The 20,171-nt window shown below is 41.0% G+C and overlaps 1 protein-coding gene across 1 annotated transcript; it reads right to left on the minus strand.

The window, feature by feature from the left end:
• Positions 1–732: 732 nt before the first annotated feature.
• LOC306749581 (DIS3-like exonuclease 2) lies at positions 733–6,946 on the minus strand (the record flags this gene model as incomplete). The annotated part of the gene is made up of 20 exons (XM_079232893.1): positions 733–861; positions 1,130–1,234; positions 1,444–1,548; positions 1,814–1,944; positions 2,133–2,280; positions 2,598–2,684; positions 2,967–3,150; positions 3,326–3,405; positions 3,492–3,728; positions 3,871–3,978; positions 4,141–4,253; positions 4,365–4,444; positions 4,679–4,852; positions 4,930–5,159; positions 5,470–5,534; positions 5,748–5,916; positions 6,096–6,197; positions 6,416–6,469; positions 6,624–6,745; positions 6,874–6,946. The coding sequence occupies 20 exons, from the start codon at positions 6,944–6,946 to the stop codon at positions 733–735; spliced, it is 2,496 nt and encodes an 831-aa protein (XP_079089019.1).
• Between the last annotated feature and the right edge of the window lie 13,225 nt (positions 6,947–20,171).

Below are 20,171 nucleotides of genomic sequence, written 5' to 3' on the forward strand. Positions count from 1 at the left end.
TTCGAGTCATTCACGTAGGGATTTATTTGACAACTATCTATTGCTCTATAACATGGTTTAGCAGACAGATTAACTTTTGATACAGATGAGAATAAAAGTTACATTTCACAACATCACTTCTGAAAAGACAGACATTGGACTTGAATTTTCTTTTAACTTCTCAGGTTTTCAAATTTAAGAATTATATATTATTTTTCAACCCTAATCACAGAAACACATCCCAAGTCTAACTGACCGAGTCGGAGCATAAAAATCCTCAAACAATTGGAAGCACATGCATTCATCAACATTGAGGCCTATAAACTATATACACTATAAATACATACGATGTAAAAAATGACATAAAATAGTATCAGTTTACATGTTTTAAAACGCGTACTAAAAATCATAACGGTCACACTGTCAACCATTTTCCAAAGCATATTTCTACAATAATGTCTATTATTTTCTAAAGAGTGAACGCCAACTTGCTTTTTATGCCTGGGATGGATACATAAAATGTGACCCATGTCTGGAAACCAAAGAAAAGCTGGAGGCAAAGTTCCTGTCACAAAAAAACCCAAAACCCCACTGTAATGGGCCTTAAAGTTCAAACTGAAACGCAGTGGGAACCTCAACTGAAATCTGACTGACCTGATCAGTGATGCCCCTGCTTACCAAAGCAATACTGCTTCTAAGCGAATATTATTTACGCCAATCTACAAAAGGAAATGGGCAAATCAAAATGTCCCATCAAGTGTTTGGTCTCCAGCACATTTCAGTGTGTGACTCGTTCTCCTCGGGCCTCTTGAGCGCTGCACTGTATTTCATGGGCGTGTCAGCGTTGAGCTGCACCTCTACTAACGTGAAGACTGAAATGACCTGCAAGTGGAAAGAAGAAATTATGATTATTGCAATTTATATTCCGTCAACTTGCTCTGGCTGGTCCGTCTCTTTGAGGAACAAAGTTAGTAATCTTGTTTTCTACCGTTTTTTTTGTCTTTATGCTATTCTTGTTTTAACCGAGAGGATATTGTACACAATATAATGGCAGCTTCTCTGTGTGAAACCTGAGATTAATTACTCCATTTCTGTTTGTATTGAATAATAACTATATTTCCTATTGACAGGCATTTTGACATTGACTCACCTGCTCAAATGGAGCTTTCTCTGGGTCCTCTGCTGTCCAAACCAGAGTCAGCTCAGATTTCTTCCCCACCTTACGATGGCGGAACGAGTGCAGGCCCGCAACAGACTGAAGGTAGAAACAAATTGTTTCTATTTCACATCAAACTTTCACTTTTCATTTAAATGATAAGAATGTAGGATAGGCATATAGGAACATTATGCCTCTGCCTTTTCAGTCATATTGTACTTTAATGCATCCGCTGTTCAAACGTATTGTGTGCTATGACTTAACTACTACTGTATTGCTCTCTTTAAATGTAATGCATTGGAGCTCACCTTGCAGTAGACGCGTTTCTGAACTCCGTATCGGAGAACCAGCACATCAAAGGACTGATCCAGGACCCCCATCACCATGGCCTCAGAGTCCAGAGGGCCACAGTTCTGTGGCGCACAGACCAAAAGGGTACTTCAATATATTGAAGCTATGGTTTTAGACACGATATTAATGTCATGGAAAATATATATAAACATCTAAAAAAAAAAGGCAGTCATTAAATGCATGTAAAAACCACATTTCAAAAACAATTAATTTCTGAAGTGGTTGATTACATATTCGAAGTACTGTAAATCTAACAAATTAAAAAATTAAAACGAGCCACTACATGAAAGTGGTCAAAAAAATCCCATGTATGATTTGGCAACCCACCTTTACAAACACTCTAAAGAAGAGCTCAGAGCTGAGCTCCTGGACTCTCTTGGACACGGCCTTCTTGTCATTACAGTGTGATGCCCGTTTTTGGACGTCTTCTGTTGACAGCCTGAAACTAGGCCCGCAATCTGCATGTAAACAGTCAATGGACAGATATGCACATAATGAGTATTAGAAGAAAAGAAGGAGAATATCACACATTTCAAACTGTCATACACGCACAGCAGGAACAGACAGAAGCAGGAAGGGCAGAAACAATGGCAGAGGCAACAGTTTTTGTGTGTCTAGAAGACACATTAGTAGTGAAGGTGCTCACTCAGTGAAGAAGCCAGCAGCCGGTGGACAACGAGGTCAGCGTAGCGTCTGATTGGTGACGTAAAGTGAGTGTAGAGCGGAACATTGAGGGCGTAGTGATGAAACAACTGCTCCTGCCCAAGTACACCTGTACAGAAGTACGACGCCAGCTGCAAAACAATAATCCACATTAAAGACAGAAACTAACATAAATATCACTGGAAAGGTTGTGTGTTAAAATAGTACATGTTCAGTTTGTATCTGACAAAACAAAATGTTTCTGTATTATGTTAAGTAGGGATGGTCGGGAATTCTTTAAATTGTCAAGTAATCATTAAATTATTCTTTAAAAAAACAAAAAAATAAAATAGCGGATGCAACATTTACCTTTAAAGAATGATTAAGTAGTTCCCAAAAACTATTGAATATTATTCCACACAAGCTTGATAAATGAATGCAAAAACGCTCGGTGTCCTTCAGCTCTAACCTGCATCGGCCTGGAGCACATGTGGGTCAGGACTTCTTTTCTGGCACTGGCATACTCATCATCACCCAGAGTAGTGTTGAGACTCTTCTGCATGTCGTAAAAGCAGAATAAAAGGTTTTTTTCTAATATTGGTTTACTATTGTACATCCTTTTGAGTAAATCAAATTGCTCAAAAGTTGTTGAATCACTTAATGAGCTTCAGATCCTCTGAAGTATCTAAATACAACACAATACAAATGAAATGGACAAGAAATATAATTATTTTAATGTGATCACTAAAAGAACATCTAAACTGCAGAACAAAATATAATTTCTAGTTTTTCTGAGATATTAAAAAACGAGGATACATTTGCTATTGCAAGTACTGACATGCAACGCTCCTGCAGAGGACAGATCAATGTTAATTCCCAACTGGTCACAAAGTTCCTGCAGCTCGTCCACCATTTTGGCCTTCGGTGGAGGGTGGCGTCTGAGAAGGGCCAGCTGGGGGAAACTTTTGTGGATGTGTTGGGCTGTTGCAATGTTAGCCAGTACCATATACTCCTCCACCAACCTAGGGAAGGTGGATGCCCAGAGTGGTAGAAAAAAGAAACACACAAAGGAGGACTGATATTCAAGCACTCCAGAAGAATTGAGATGAGGAGTGTATATCTCACATCAAATAAAGATAAATTTTGGAAGGAAAACAACCCAGAAGGGATACGGGCATAGAGATATTTGTTACTCACTTGTTACTGTCTCTGTACTGATAGATGCAGCAGCCTTGGGGCATCATGGTATCCTTGTCCAGCGTGAAGGACAGTTTCAACTGAAACAAAAACACAAGGCATGTATATGAAAATAATGTCAGCAAACTGAAACATTAAATAATCTGGGTCTCGTTTCCATTGTAACCTGCTGGTCCAGTCTGAGGGCTCCTCCTGAAAAGCGTTCAGCCCGGAGGTTCTCTGCAATGGAGTGCAGGTTGAGCACCGCCTGATGGATGATATCAAGCGGGTGCTCAGGGTCCGCAGGTGGCAGTTCCTCTGGCGTGAACAACTTCTCAGGGGCATCGATCATATGCTGGGCATGCTCGTAGCTCAGCTTGATACAGGAGGAGATGACCGAGCGGCCAAACCACTGGCTCAAGATCTGGGGGGAGGAGTTAGGCGAAGTGGAACCAGTGAGAAAAAAATGCCATCACAATATCAGCCTAAATCAATCAACCTGTGAAGTTAACTTTTCATCGTTCGAGTGCAACTCTAACAGGTCCATAGAGTTTAGATGGTCGTACCTTCCCCTTCGGTGTCATTTTCCAAATCACAGAGAACGTGAGTCTGTCAGTTTGAGGATTGAGGCTGCACAGCTCCTCACAGAGCAACCTCGGCAACATGGGGATCACCTGGACAAGAAATACATGAACAAAACACGACAGATATGTTTATTATCATGCATCACTACTTCATTTGACTGAGTGGATTATGTTGAAAACAATATCCAAAAAGACATCAAATGTAACTAGTAGTTCCAATTATAACATTGATGATAATCAAGGAACATTCACCCTTTGAAGCATGTAAACGCTGGTTGCTCTTTGGCTGGCGATGGTATCCAGAGCGTTGTCCTCCCCCACAAAATAACTCACGTCAGCAATGTGAACTCCCACCTCAAAGTTACCTGTGTTTAAAAGGACAGTCTATGAGACAACCTCATATCCACAGGAAAAACAGTATCTAGATCTATAGTCGGAATTAATTATCATTACTGGACTCTCAGCTAATAGTTTACCATCAGGGAGTATTTTACAGGACAGAGCATCGTCCAGGTCTCTGGCGCTAGCAGGGTCGATGGTGAAAATGCACTCCTTCCTATACATTAGAAAACAGTGATTTATGAATCATATACATATGAATCCTGGAATAAAACTGATTACATGTGTTCTCGATAGCGCAGTTATTAGCCAAATAAAAACAGCAGTGTGACTCTACAAAGCTCACGTCTGTCTTTTTGTGCAAAGCTGGATCTGGCTCATGAAGCATGTTCCCACTCAGAGAACATATTCATAAAAACAGAGAAGAATGTAAGCTACTTCACAGTGCTACCTCAGGTCTTTTCTATTTCTTATCTCCTCCTCAGGAATGCTCCAGGGCAGGTTCTTTGGGAGGCAGTTTAACACCTCATCCGAGAATTCAGAGATATCAACTTCGTACTCCATCAGGATGCCCTCAGTCTCTGGCTCGATTTCTCCTGCCTGACCCAGTGTCTTAACAAGTTGACTAGAGAAAACATGAGGAGAAAATCAGCTTGGTTGTTAAATTGGTTCCCTGCATCAAGCGTTGAATATTACACTCACCCTTCTGCAAAGTTGCGGTCAGCTGCCCAGTTGGTGATCCGACATATGAACAAGGTGTTGGTGTGGTCGCCCGGGCGGGAACTGAAGTCTTGGGGACAGCCATCAAGGGGAACATTAATCCGTGGCACCCGGTGGTCCACAGGAGAGAAGAGGGCGAAAGGCTTTTCTGGTAGGAATTTCAGGAAGCCTGTCACTGCTCTTGAGTGCTTCTTTTCGACAATGTACACCACCTGAAGGACAAACAAGTGTTTTTTTGTTATATTCTGAACATAAGTGACAAATACTTTTGTAATCTTTGGACATCGTTAATGCAAACAATAACTATTTTTTTCATAGCTACAGCCTTTCAGAGAAAATACATTCATAGTTTGTATTGTGAAGTAGCCAGATGAAATGTTTTTGTTGGCAACTTAGCAGAGCTCGTTGGACGAAGGTGCTGAAGGGTTAGGCAATCAGGCCATTTTTATCTGGAAAATTTTTTGGAGAAAAAAGGAAGGGTTGAGTAAGAAATACAGCAAAGCTGATAGGCGAGAGACTCACTCTAGCAGTCTTTTGGAGAATTTCCTCAATGGGCCGTGGGGTTGAGTGGTCTTCCAGATGTTCATCTATTTCAATCAGATGAAATGAAAAATGTAGATGCATTACCTGAACCTACTGCCGTTATTTGTTTTTGCTTCTGAGCATTGATACTCTCTTCAGACCATTAAATAAACCTTCAAACAGTTTACTGACCATTTCCAAATACCAACTGAATTATTATAATTTGATACCCCTTGTTAATTGTGATTGCTGCTATAATCCCAAATCCATCACAGTACCTGTGTCCATGAAGGTGGTATTCTGCAATTTGCGGTCGAGTTCATCCAGGTTGCAACGCTGGTCTTCCACAATGCCACCAGGCGTCTCCTTCTGTGTGGTTTTCACACGCTTTTCTTTCTGGGTATCCGACTCACTGGCACCCTCAACTTCGGTATCGGACCTCACGACCTAAACCGACATACATTCATCATCCTCTGACACTCAGCACTGGTGTGTTTTGCTGTCCTGTGGAGCTAAAATGAAGCCTGTTACAACAATCGAACTTTAAAAAACTGATGTCGAAGGTGCAAGACATGGGGCTTACACACTACAAATATATTATACATGGATTGGTAAATGTAGTCTACCTTCCACTGCTCCCGAGGGAGGATTCGCACCACCACTATATCTCCATTCAATGCTCTGTTGCGAGCTACAACCCCATCCAGAAGAATATCTTGTGCGTCATCCTGCAAAGATAAAAAGAGATTGCTTGATGTCTCCTGCCTGCCTTGAACTTTGTAAACCTTTCAAGGCAGATGTTAATGTACAAGCAGATACAATGAAATCACGTGCAAAGTCATATCTTTCATACAGTATATTGCAGATAATAGCTATAAAGTGCTTTTATAGAACAGTTGTTGAGGCAGCAAAACATTAATTGAAATGCATTTTGGGTTGAACTTACAGGAGATGGGATGAAAGCTTCATGATATTTCTTCGGGTTGATTCTTAACTGTCCCTGCAGAGAAAGTATGTAGAATTTAGAAATGTATCCACCAGTATATTGCAGTATTCACTGCTTTAATAGTTTTACCACCTTGAGCAATACTATCCATACTCAATATAGATATTAATACAGTCTCAGGTCCGGAACAGTAACTCTGGGTTTCTACCTGAATGAGTTCTCCTTGTTTCAGGCCACTGGACACCTGCGCCAATGCCATGTAGGACTCAAAAACGTTCATCTTTGATCCACCGGGTCCTTTGTTCTTACCCTTAGCAGTAGGAGAATTGGCTGAAAAATAATAAAACTAATTGTTTTCATCCATCATAAACCATAACATGTATACAACTAAAGCATCATAACAAATACAATGTACTTGCTGAGAATTAACATCTCAAAAAACATATTCTACAATTTACATCTGGGCTGCTGCAGTTTGTTCTCTTTACCATAAGGGCTTGACATCCGAGGGTCAATCTTTGTCTTCTTCATCTTCTCTTGTTCCTGGCACTTCTACCGGCTGTATTTGGGGACGTTTTAGCAATCCATAATAATACGATGTCCCTGAAAAGGCAAATGGCATGAATTACGTGTGCTGCCCTTCTATCACGAGTCACAAGATGCTTAACTTTCATTCAGGAAGCTTTACTTGGGAAACAAACGTTTAGCTTACAACTCAGAGCTCAAGAGTATACTGAAAATAGGAGATGGCTATCTAAATTTAATTTGAAGGAAATTTAAGCTCTTACTATGATTAGGAGGTTGCCCAAGGCACTTGGTAACGTTGATCCAACTGCAAAATAAGAGATAAATATATTAGTAATGTGAAATGCTGGAATACTCCAAAGTCCACTAAAACAAAGTTAAAGTGCTTTGAGGCATCAGATAAAATGTTAACATTTAGAATGGGCTAGCAATTCACCTTTTACAGCAACAGTAAAGCTACATGCAACATAAATTACATTATGAAAGCATGTTATAATACGATTAAGACCGTCATTTCAATAAAATATCAAACCGTTTGCCTTGATAATTATGCTGCGTTTGTGTTAAATTGACAGCTTCACTCACTCACATAGAAATAAAACGAGTAGAACGGACATTGATGTTTGTCTTGTTCGTTTATCTAGTTCAAAAGATAATTGCTCAACTCTGCTCATTGACCATAGCATAATACTAATAGCATAATAAATCCAATTACAATGAGGACGGTCCGCCGCTCTGACCCTGCTAAGTCGACTTGAATGCGGATGTCCGTTCTACTTTAATTCTATTTCTACGGCTGCTGCCGTTAAACAACGCTAACTGAGCAGCGGGGCATTCAATTAATATTTAATAGATTATGTTAATGTCCTGCTTCGCCCTGATGATCTGAGTAGCTCACTAGAAGTGTCGCTAGTATCTTAAGAAACGGAGAGAGGTCCAGCGAGAAAGTCAACGCTGTGTTTCTGTGTGTTCATGCGCCAGGTGCCCGTTAGCGGCCTCCTGCGGCCTGCCGCCATTATGGCACAGGACAGGGGGAGACCCGTAGTCTGCTGGTTCAACGGCTCTCCATTTTGTTTTTCAGTGCAGACGGTTCATAAGGAAGCTGCGGCGCTGTGACCGAGCCATGACAATGACCCGACAATGACTGGTATATAATTCTAACCACGTCGGCTACCTAGCTTGCCAGTGATAATTTAGCCAGGTAAAAAAGGTCTGAATTGGCAGGCTAACTAGCTGACAAGCTAGTTAGCCTGCCAATTCAAAAATGATCATGGCTGTTCCACATAGTCATAATTACTACAGAACGAAGCATGAATTGATAGCGAGGTTCATTTTAAACTACTATAATAATAAAAAAATACAGTTACTTACCAAATAATGTATTTTTGCTTGTGGTCGGTATGAGTTGCAGCCAGCCCGGTCACAGTCAGGAGAAAAGGGCGGAAAGACGGACTGAGAGCGCGACATCTGGCACATGCGCAAAGGGTAGTCTCCAATTAAACACATTTATGTTTGCGTTGATATGCACACTATCTTATGGAATCGCATTGCATTCACTGGATGAAAAAAAAAATAGACCCCTTTTCTCGTAATTACGACATCCTGATCTCGTAATTATGACATCCTGATCTCGTAATTACGAGAAAAGATAAAGAAAAAGGAAGTCTGTAAATCCTCTCTCAGTGGCAATGATGGCGCTATCGCAGTTAATCTGCTATTATTACCTTCTCGGTTTGAGACACTGGGAAATACTGATGTTTCTGAAAACTGAGGATGGTATTAAATTTAGTATGTCAACACTGCGCAGGCATCTCAAGGCGTTAGGATTGTTCAGGCGGAAAGCCCAGTCTGACGTGACGTGCTGGATGGATGTCGCTCTGTTTCTGCAGGAGCAGTTGAACCAACACGGGATGCAAATGCATGCATTTGAAATGCATCCAATCTCGGTTGGTAGTGACTGTACCGGACCTCTGAGAGTTTAAAGTATTGTAATAGTTTGTTCCTTTTTTTTGTCCTTTATTTTAGTCCGTTTTGTTACTGCAGTCGGTGCATTTCCGGTTGCGCTCTTATTTTGAAGGTACAAAAAACGGAAGTTGTTAGTAAGAAACGGGCAGAGAGGAAAAGTTGCCATAACAACGGAGAACAGTGATAAAAAGGTTACGGATGTATTAGTTTAGCACCTGGCTGATATGGGCACAAGGTTTGCACCTGTTCAAGTTCATTTTTTGAGAAAATATTGTTTTAGATTGTTACGTTTTTTGTCTGTGTCAGAGCTTAAGCTAACCAACTGCTATTTCCGTTTTTCTTCATAGTTCTTACAGTGAGTTCAATAAACCTTTACGAACCATCACTTAAAGACTCCAGACTATAATTCTGCCGGGGATGCGACAGTGACTCAAAGAACTGTGTGGCACCTGTTAAAAATCCTAGATCCTCAAGGAGTAGCTAAGGCAACGGAACCGTCTAAGAAGATGCCTGTACACATACATGCCATACAGTGGCCAGTATGGCACCTTTTGTAATTACTAGATCAGGATGTCGTAATTACGAGAAAAGATCTCGTAATTACGAGAAAAGAGGTCTATTTTTTTTAGCCAGTGAATGCAATGCGCTTCCGTACATATCAACGCAAAAATACATGTGTTTAATTGGGGACTACCCTTTGCGCATGTGCCAGATCTCGCGCTCTCGGTTGTTTTGCCTCCTTTTTCTCCTGACTGTGACCTGGCGGGCTGCAACTCATACCAACAGCAGGCAAAAGTAAATTATTTGGTGAGTAACTGTATTTTTTTTTTTTTAATAGTAGTTTAGAATGAACCTCGCTATCAATTCATGCTTTCGTTCTGTAGTAATTACCACAATATGTGGAACAGCCGTGATAATTTAGCCAGGCAAAAAAGGTCCGAATTGGCAGGCTAGCTAACTAGCTGTCAAGCTAGGTAGCCGACGTGGTTAGCATTATAGACCAGTCGTTGTCGGGTCATGATCACGGCTCGGATACAGGAGCAGGAGGCCGCTAACGGACATCCGCATTCAAGTCGACATAGCAGGGTCAGAGCCGACAGACTCACGTTCTGTTATTTGGAAAATCACACCGGAGGAGAAGGTATGACCATTTAAACTTTATGGACCTGTTAGAGTTGCACTTTAACGTTAACGTCACAGGTTGATTGAGTTAGGCTGATATTGTGATGGCATTTGCATTTTTTTTCTCATTGGTTCCACTTCGCCTAACTCCTCCCCCCCAGATCCTGAGTGAGTGGTTCGGCCTCCGCTTTTCAGGAGGAGCCCTCGTTCCCTTGTGTTTGGTGGCTCTTGTCTCTGTGGTAGGTTTTCAATTCATGGTCTTTGTAGGTGGTGACCATGGTTTCAGCTTTTTATTTCAAAATAAGAGTTCATCAAAGATAATTGAATAGTTTGTTGGAAGATATTTAACAAAGACTATTTGAGCTGACTAAATTAAAATATATGAGTTATTGTATTTGTGTATATTTATATATATACATTCAGATAAGTCATATTCATTGTATATGTGTACACACTTAAAGCAGATTATTTTCAGTTCCTCCTATGTCGAGGTTAGTGACTCGTATATTATATGTATCAATATATTAAAATGGAAGTAAGTCAGATAATATTGTCATGCAAACAAGACTAAGACTAATAACGGGAAAGAATTGTCAAAATAACATGTTTGCGTTTTTTAAAACCGACTACCCAATATTTCAGCATATTTCCAGTTAACAGTAGATGGGGAAAACATAAATGTTTCACATAGTAGCAATAACGGATATAGATCTCTTTTATGAAAAAGTGCTTTTCACTTTTATTCCATAAATGATCTAAAATTGTTCATCTTGCAGATGTCGTGGACAACCCAACCCGGTGGTGACCCAGTGCTGCTGCAACCTCTGGGTCCGTGTTGACTTGTGGACCGCCTCCAACACACTGCCCCAAATGTAGGGATGAGGACTTCAAAGAGAAGCACTTTTTGATTACAGGGATGGGGGAGGTAATAGATAGGTTGAGGGACACCATCCGTAAACAACTGCAGTGTTGTTCATGAATGTATTGTTCAAAACAAGATCAATCACATCAGGTATGGTTCATATTTGTGGTTACTCTTATAAAAATGTGTTTGCAGTGCATGGGTAGCAAACTTAGCTAAATAAGTACCACATCAGATTCCACTCCACTGAGGTGTTAAAGAGCGAGGGGTGTTGCCCCCAACTGCTCTGGAGAAACCTTTCATGTTAGGGGGAAAAGAAGAGAAAAGGATATTATGGTTAACTAGTTTGGACACCTCAATAATGCTCTGGAAGTATTTGTTTGTAGCTTTCCTATCTTCGGCGTATAAAGACTCAAAGCCCCAACAGAAGGCATTTGACTTTGTGAACTTTAATCGAAGGAGGTGTGTTCTACTGCCTGTCTAGAATCACAAGCACCTGCTACCTGGAAGGGATCTGATCATTTAAACCCCTATGAAAGCCAAAATAGTGTACTCAGGCTAAATGTGACCTTTTGTGTTGATAGGTCAAATAAATCAAATTTACAACAAAAGAGGAAACTACTATTGTATTTCAAGATGTGTCTCTCTCACTAGAGATAACCCGTCGAAACATTCCTATCTCCCACAAAAATGACATTCCAATGTCACTAAACTGCAATCTCTACATGTTTTTTCCTCTCAGATTACGTTCTCAGTTTTAAACAGCCCCCCTCCCAAAGCAGGCTTCTGCATACCAGTGTTATTCGATGGGAACTTCATTGTTATGAGCCAGTGCCATGCTGGTTTGTCCAACATGCTAAAGAGCTGGTAATCTGATGCATTGGTTCCCAACACAAGTCCAGCCTGACGGTCTGCATCCCCCTACAGCTCTAGAGGTCACTCTGAGGTCACGAGACAGTAACATGGTAGTAAAGAAGTAAATATAACCTACATGCTCACTCTTCCATGCAGGAATGTTTGGTTCTAAAATGACACAAATATAATGTGTAAATACATGATGTATACAACTATTCTGCAAATTAACCATGCACATTAAATATCAGAGGAAATAAACAGCATTAAATACATCTGTATCAATAACCTAGTTAATTAACAAAGATGGGTATATTGAACTAAATGCATGGTTTACGCAGACATATACTGTCACCTACTGGTAGAAAGGTATACCTGCACTATGGTCTCATTAAAAACTGCAAAAGTATTGCAATCAGTATTTAATGTTATTCAGTATTGTGTTTAACACAATTATCATGAGTATTTCATTTGCCAAGACAAAAACTGGTACGTGTGGCACAATTATTGAAAACACTAACTCATGTACTATCTATCGACCAAAACCTGAGCACTATAAATAGGATCCAGGTCTGGTCTGTGTCCACAGTAACGGGAGAGAGAGAGTTACAGAACTGCAATTGCCATAATACAGTAATTTGTTTACAGTACAATACAGTAACTATGTTCATTTGTTTATTTCCTTATCAAACCAAGCCAGAAATCTAGGTGTAGTTATGGATTCAGACCTCAACCTGAACAGCCATATCAAGACAATTACAGAATCAGCCGACTATCACCTGAAGAATATATCAAGGGTTACAGGATTTATGTCTCAACGGGATTTGGAGAAACTTATCTTCAGTAGACTTGACTACTGTAACGGTGTGTTCACAGGTCATTTTTCTTCAGTAGACTTGACTACTGTAACGGTGTGTTCACAGGTCATTTATCTTCAGTAGACTTGGCTACTGTAACGGTGTGTTCACAGGTCATCTATCTTCAGTAGACTTGACTACTGTAACGGTGTGTTCACAGGTCATTTATCTTCAGTAGACTTGACTACTGTAACGGTGTGTTCACAGGTCATTTATCTTCAGTAGACTTGGCTACTGTAACGGTGTGTTCACAGGTCATCTATCTTCAGTAGACTTGACTACTGTAACGGTGTGTTCACAGGTCATTTATCTTCAGTAGACTTGGCTACTGTAACGGTGTGTTCACAGGTCATTTATCTTCAGTAGACTTGACTACTGTAACGGTGTGTTCACAGGTCATTTATCTTCAGTAGACTTGGCTACTGTAACAGTGTGTTCACAGGTCATCTATCTTCAGTAGACTTGACTACTGTAACGGTGTGTTCACAGGTCATTTATCTTCAGTAGACTGGACTACTGTAACGGTGCGTTCACAGGTCATCTATCTTCAGTAGACTTGGCTACTGTAACGGTGTGTTCATAGGCCTCTATGAAAAGTCAATCAGAACGCTGCAGCCCGAGTCCTCACTAAGACCAGGAAAGTGGATCACATCACTCCAGTTCTGAGGTCTTCCCACTGGCTTCCTGTCCAACAAATAATTGACTTTACATTCCTGCTGCTGGTTTATAAAGCACTGAATGGTTTAGGGCCTAAATACGTTTGTGATCTGCTGCTACCTTATGACCCATCCCGACCCCTCAGGTTGTCTGGGACGGGTCTACTTTCTGTTCCAAGAGTCAGAACTAAACATGGAGAAGCAGCGTTCAGCTTTTCTGCTCCACACATCTGGAACCAGGTCCCTGAAAGCTGCAGGTCTGCTGAGACCCTCAGCTCCTTTAAGTCCAGACTGAAGACTTTTCTGTTTGCTGCTGCCTTCAATTGAACCAGATTCAATTACTGCATCTTTATTTCTTAAACTGCGCTGCAACTTTTATTCAATTTTAATTTTTTCTTTTTCTTTTTGACTGTTTTAATGTTTTCTTAACTGTTTTTAAATCCTGTTTTCTCTGCATTATGTTTTGATGCTTTTAATGCTTTTATGTGAAGCACTTTGAATCGCCTTGTTGTTGAAATGTGCTCTACAAATAAACTTGCCTTGCCCATTGCATTTGTGTTCATAGTCTCCACATGTACAGCATGTAGTGTTTGTTTTATATTCTGCACATTAGTTTGACTGTGTAAAAAGCTTTTTGGTGTTTGTGTGCAAAGTTGTGATGCAAAATTAGACTTCATATGGTTTGAAGTAAAGTGTTTGCTTTTGCATGAGATAAGATAAGACATTCTGCAGTTTGTGTATATGTTTTTGTGTGTAGAGGTTTGACAACAAGGGCCCTATAGTTTCAGAAATGTCACTAAATCGTAACTGGAATTTGAAGCAGACAGTTAATGTGTTGTCCTAAAACTATTGGGTGAAAGTAACTGTGTCCACTAGGTTGTGCTGTTGTTTAGATTAATTTCATTCTTTCATTTTAGAGTTACAGCCGCATACACACACATTCAGGAGAGGAAGGAAGGGAGGAGGGGCTTGTATTCATGTTTAATACAACTTTAAATTAAAGATACTTGAATGAAGAGATCTCATGCAATGCACATTCTTTTGAGGGCAAGCTTTGCTGACAACATGTACAACACACACACACACACACACACGGCGAATGAGCTCCCACGTTGCAAAAAGGTGATAAAAGAGGAGAACGGTTTCACAGAGGGCAACAATAATGTTGTAGCGTTTTCTTTTTTAAAAGTGTAATTGTCAAACTAACTGTTACCATGTTGTTTACACAACAACAAAGTGTTCCCCATGTGAACTGCATTGTTGATTACTCCTGAGGATATTAGTACCCTTTACAAGCCCTTTACGGCCCTCCTGATCCGCTACTACACACATTTATGATGTGTTACATGCTAATTATGTACAGAGCAGCTTCACGATCGCGCTCGGTTGTAACACATGTGTCTTTGTAGCCCACAGTGGCTTCTGCTCCAGCACATTTAAACTCTGTGACCACGCTGTTTAATTGGCTCACTGGCATTATGGGGGGAAAAGGTGATTGGTCGACAGATTACGCTTGAGGTAGGTGTGTGTGTGTGTGTGTGTGTGTGTGTGTGTGTGTTTTTGTGCCCTCCCCTCCCCCAAATGTTTGCCCTGTCGAGTGTGTAACGTGATATTTTCTTTGTGTTGGCCCATCTGTCCCGAAGTGAGAAACGTATTCACGCAAGCCTCTCACAAGCTTCATTCACTTCTCGGTAGTTTACAGTTTAGGCTTTCAATCAGCAGTTAGGCAGAACTCTGTGTATTTAGACCTGATCGTCTTACTGCGTCTTGGAGAACTCATATCATCCATGAAGAAAGGAAAATAAACTGGACATCAAATGGGATTTAAAATATTGTAAATTGCATTACATGTTGTTTTTTTGTGCCATTGCTTATACACATATTTTGGCTGATTTTGTCAAAACTCAACAGAAGCCAAATAAAACACAACACTTGGAAAAAGACGTCTGACCGCAATCAAAACCTCACAATCCTTTTTCAAAACGGCATTTTTGCAACAAAATGAGACACACATGCACCATTTGAATGACTCTTTCACAGCAGAAACACACACACTGATTTACATTATAAACCATGCTGTCTTCGGTACTTTGTATATTTGTTTGATAGTCTAATCGAGGGAGAGATACAAAGAGAAGGGTGCAGCGCAGACGCAGCAAAGACATGGGTGTCATCAGGTGTGTCATTCATCTCTCCAAATGAAAGAGAAAAACAACAGACTTTAATTTGGAAGAATAGTTTGTGAAATTGCAATGATATCCTTCCTCTTTCCTCTCCACTTGTCCTCCCATGCCTCCCACACTCCCTCTTAATGGAAGCGCTGAAAAGGTTCAATTAGCTCCTTGAATGCAGAGAGAAGCCGACACCACCCTGCGCACCATGCTCTCCAGACGGGGAGAAAACAAACTCTATTGGACACTTTTATCCACATTAGATCATGCATATTTGAACTGGATGAGCCCGGCGGGAATCAAACCCCTATTGTGCCAGTTAGTGCTCATGTGTATAGGCTATACACTACATGTATACACTTGTACTGCATCTTGATAGAATACAGGAAGAACGTAAACACATGAAAATAAAAACCACAATGTGTTCAAAATGGCTTACTTTTAATATAATGCTACTAGCAGCTTAGCTTTAGCTTAGCACAAAGAGTGGAAACAGAGGGAAACAGCTAGCCTGGCTCCGTCCAAAGGGAATAAAACTAACCAGCACCTCTGCAGCTCAATGATTGACATGTCACATCGTGTTCGTCTAATCTATTAAAAATACATGCATGCTAACATTAGCTTATTAGCACTATAAAGCAGAGCTAAGGCGGATTGTTTAGTCATAAAACAAAAGTTAAAATGGACCTGATGACGGCACAAGATGAAAAGTTAAGGACTCATCAAAGTGATTATGATTCACCCAGTCAGTGGGATTCATCCTCCGGGGAACATGAATGTCTGTCAAAAAATTCGGAGAAATCGGGCGGACTCGTCAACAGACATCAGCATCGTGTGTGTGTGTGTGTGTGTGTGTGTGTGTGTGTGTGCGTAACTTGCTGAGCATTTGTTCTCTGTCATAAAGCAAGAGCTATCAAGAGATAAGGACTATTCATCTTAATTAGAGTAAATATTTCACACATTTTGTGAGTTATGTGCAAGTACATGCAGTTCATTTGAGCGATGACATCATCCGTCAGTCAGTCATACACACACACACTCACACACACAGACACACACACACTAGACTAGATAGTCCATCATGAAGTCACGCACATTCTGTTGAATCAGCAAGTGGTTTACGCACACACAACCTCGTACTTCTATCTTTGTGAGGACACTCATCGGCTTTCCTAGCGCCTTACCGCCACGTTACACACACACACACACACACACACACTAATAGACTCAGGTCAGACCTGGGTGACAGAGTTACTCAGCACAAAAGTTAAGCTTTGGCTGCACAAGCAGTCATCACACTGGGAACAAGGCCACACACCAGCCAGGATTAACAGAGGAAGTTGTTTGTGTGTTCGGGTGAAAGCGTGTTTCAGGGTGGAGATGTCACACAACTGCAGAGGAAACAGGAAGTGAGTCGTTTATGGAGAAAAGATGGGCGTGTTCTGGTTATGGAGCGGTTACAGAAAACAGGAGGGAACAGTTTGTGGTTTTCACATTTCATTGTTTTAAGAGCTGCCATTGGGTGCGGATACACTCAGGTATCTTGGACCTGTGATTAAAACGCTTGATATGTATCTTCATATTTGTGACAGCAGTATCCGAGTAACAGGTCCTGATGCAAATGCTCCACCAAGCGTCGCAGGATCAAAATGACCCTCTGGAAGAACAATGCAATGGGCGTCTACGAGGGAAAGTAACTGAATGTGCGGTTGGACATGTTTGCCCTGCACTAAAGTCGACAAAGCATAATTTATTTTGCAGAACTGAACTTGAGGTTTTTCTTTGAACTGTCCTCCCAAGGAAAATGACATAATCAGTTGTTTCAGCAACACACAACAACACAGCTTTGTTCCTTTAGCTTCTACCTTCATCTTTTTTTCCCTGTCTTCATCTTCTTCGTTTTCACCGCTGAATCGGTTAAAGTTTTTTTGTTTTTAAGTAGATAATATTCATTCAGCGAGTGCAGTTAGTGACAGTGTGGGCTCCGTGGTCGCAAGAGGGCGGGGCTTAGCTAACGGGCGAACGCAAACGATGTATTTTGTGTTATATTTGGAGGACTTGCTTGGCTGAGATCTCCTCTGCGGCACCCTGCTGTGCCAACACAGTGGTCCCATTGAGACGAGTGAGGGATTCAGGGTGGCCCGGTGGTTAGAGAGTCTCAGAAGCAGGATGACAGAACGCACCAGGTTCAGTTCTTTTAACAACCACTTCTGTGTGGTTTGGGATCCTCCTCCATCGTCCTCCTGCCTCTGTTCCTCCCCTCTCTCTTCCATTCTTCTATTTCCTTCCCTCTCTTATGAAATTCTCAGCTGCCACGGTCACGTCGGGTCATCCCCTCGGAGACTATTTTAACTGCACCTTGTCGGCCGACACTGTAGTGTGTCTGTAGAAAGTGTCAAAGATCTCCACATTAGTGTTTGCCACTTTCACCGGCTTTTAAGAGACTTTTAAAGTTCCCCTTTCACCCCAGAAACAGGAATGTTTGTTGCACAGTCCACACCCAACGGCAATGCAAAGTAACATAGACTATGCAAAAAGCATTGCTCAGCATCACAAGGCACACGTTGTGTTCACGTTGTGTGTACGTGCATGCATTGTGTGTGTGTGTGTGTGTGTGGACACTCCCTGAGAGATAACACATGCAAATCTCTACTCGTCGCTCATCCAGATCATACTTAAGATTTTTTGTTTTATCGCTTGTTCTTCATGGAAAAGATTCGCATAACAAGGTCACGTATCCGACACTCAGAGGAGACGTTCAGCTAAAATGTAAAGTGTCCTGATATTATGATCACAAATGAGGAAACGCTCTGAATTTTTTTTGCAAAGACTGTGTATACTGATGTGCTCACACCTCTGGAAGGAGGGCAGGATCCCTCACCAGCTTCCCACACACTGCATCCCACTTTTCAAAAGTTTCTGTTTTGTTTTTGTCATTTGTGTTTTAACGTCAAAGTGAATGCATGTATCAAATACCAAGTAATGCTCTGTATATAAAATGGAAACTCACTTCTGATAAGTTGCTATCTAGATCCCGTGCAGTAAAATATGTGCACACACACACACACACACACACATGCGATCCACATGGAATTTCAGATATTTCTTGCTGTTATTCTGGTCGGGCTGCAGCCAAAAGAATCTCAGACATCGACTCTATCTTTGTGCCTCATCACACCATCACACAACTCCACACACACACACACACACACACACACACGCTCCCCGGACCAGACTAAATGAACACATAACTTATAATGAGCTAATAATCTAAACTAAATACAACCTTCACCCTAAATAAACGAAGCTCAGTTCATTATGATGGGCTATCTGGACAAAATATGTTCTCATCATAAAGGTAGTTTCCTATTTCAATAATTATATCACAATGTGTTTTCTGTCCATATGAACTAACCACATGGATACGCATAGTGTGTTGTATAATCCTATGTGTATTAAATACTTGACAAATGAAAACTATTTTCTCATTTTACTAACAATTTAGATGACGTAATTGTGGATCACGTTAGGTCGATATATGATTTCATCACAATACGATTCCACTTAAAGATCCTAAATTACCATACGGATTTATCGCCCATCCCCAAGTTGATAAAAGAGTTGTTGTTTTGAAGTATAGTTTTAAAAGACAGCGTTGGTGTGTGTGAACGTGAGATGGCGGTGTGTTTATGTTTTTGTGGGGGATCGCATCCTCACTTGACCTTTTGGCCTCCTGCCAAAACCTTCTCACTTCAAACAGCCTCTATCACAGGGGCTGAAGGCAGGAGAGCCTACGTGTGAACACACACACACACACACACACACACACAGTCTGGAGAGGTCAGAGGTCATCAGAGAGGAGAGGTCGGGTGTCGGGCTGATGGGTGTCCCCTGCGCGCCCTCAGCTGTCCCGACTACAGCCCCAGAATAACCGCCGTTATCTCTGCGCCCGCGTGTGCGTCTGCATTGACAGTTGGCGGCGAGTTGAGATGATAATGAAAATATCTTTGTTCCGAGGAAGGGAGGCCAGTCGTGCGTGTCCTCGACTGTCAGAGTATTTACGTGAAGGAAGGAAGATTAGCCATTCGCCTATTTCTGGCCCCACGGACTGAGATAGAAGTGTTTTCTTCGGCATTTCCGACTATAGAAATACACATATTTGCCGCGCGTGATCGAACCACAAGTGAGGCTATTTATGCTTAACTTAAATACTGTATTCATTCTGTTGAATTCATTGCCTTTATGGTATGGTCCTTTTTTGTTTAGCGGTATTTAAGTTATGTATGACTATGCTTCGCTTCTCCGTAGAGCACTTTGTAAACTTTGTTTTTAAAGGTGCTGTATAAATAAATGTATGATTATCCCCTTTTGACCCTTTTCCACTTTGTGCAGATGTGACTTGATGATGTACGTTTGAATGAGAGAAATATGCAGATTTACTCAAACTTTTGAAATGCAGCAGAATATGAACCTGGAGCGGAATATAAATATTATTTTCAGCTGTCTGTTGAATCGTCAAAGGACGAAAACCACGTTTTATAGTCACGTTTATTTGACAGATGCTTCTCCATCGCTATGAACTAATTTTCTGACAAGTTTGATTGATGAAATCATAAAACAGGAATTATGAAAAAGAATAACAATAAAAACATGATTTGAAAATGAACTATTTTTTGTTTTGTTTATTCCTTCCTCTTTTCTTTCCAATGGGTTGTCAAAGGTCAGGTAAACACACACACAAGCACA

Source organism: Taurulus bubalis (genome assembly GCF_910589615.1).
Source record: "Taurulus bubalis genome assembly, chromosome: 17".
NCBI classification, from domain to species: Eukaryota; Metazoa; Chordata; class Actinopteri; order Perciformes; family Cottidae; genus Taurulus; species Taurulus bubalis.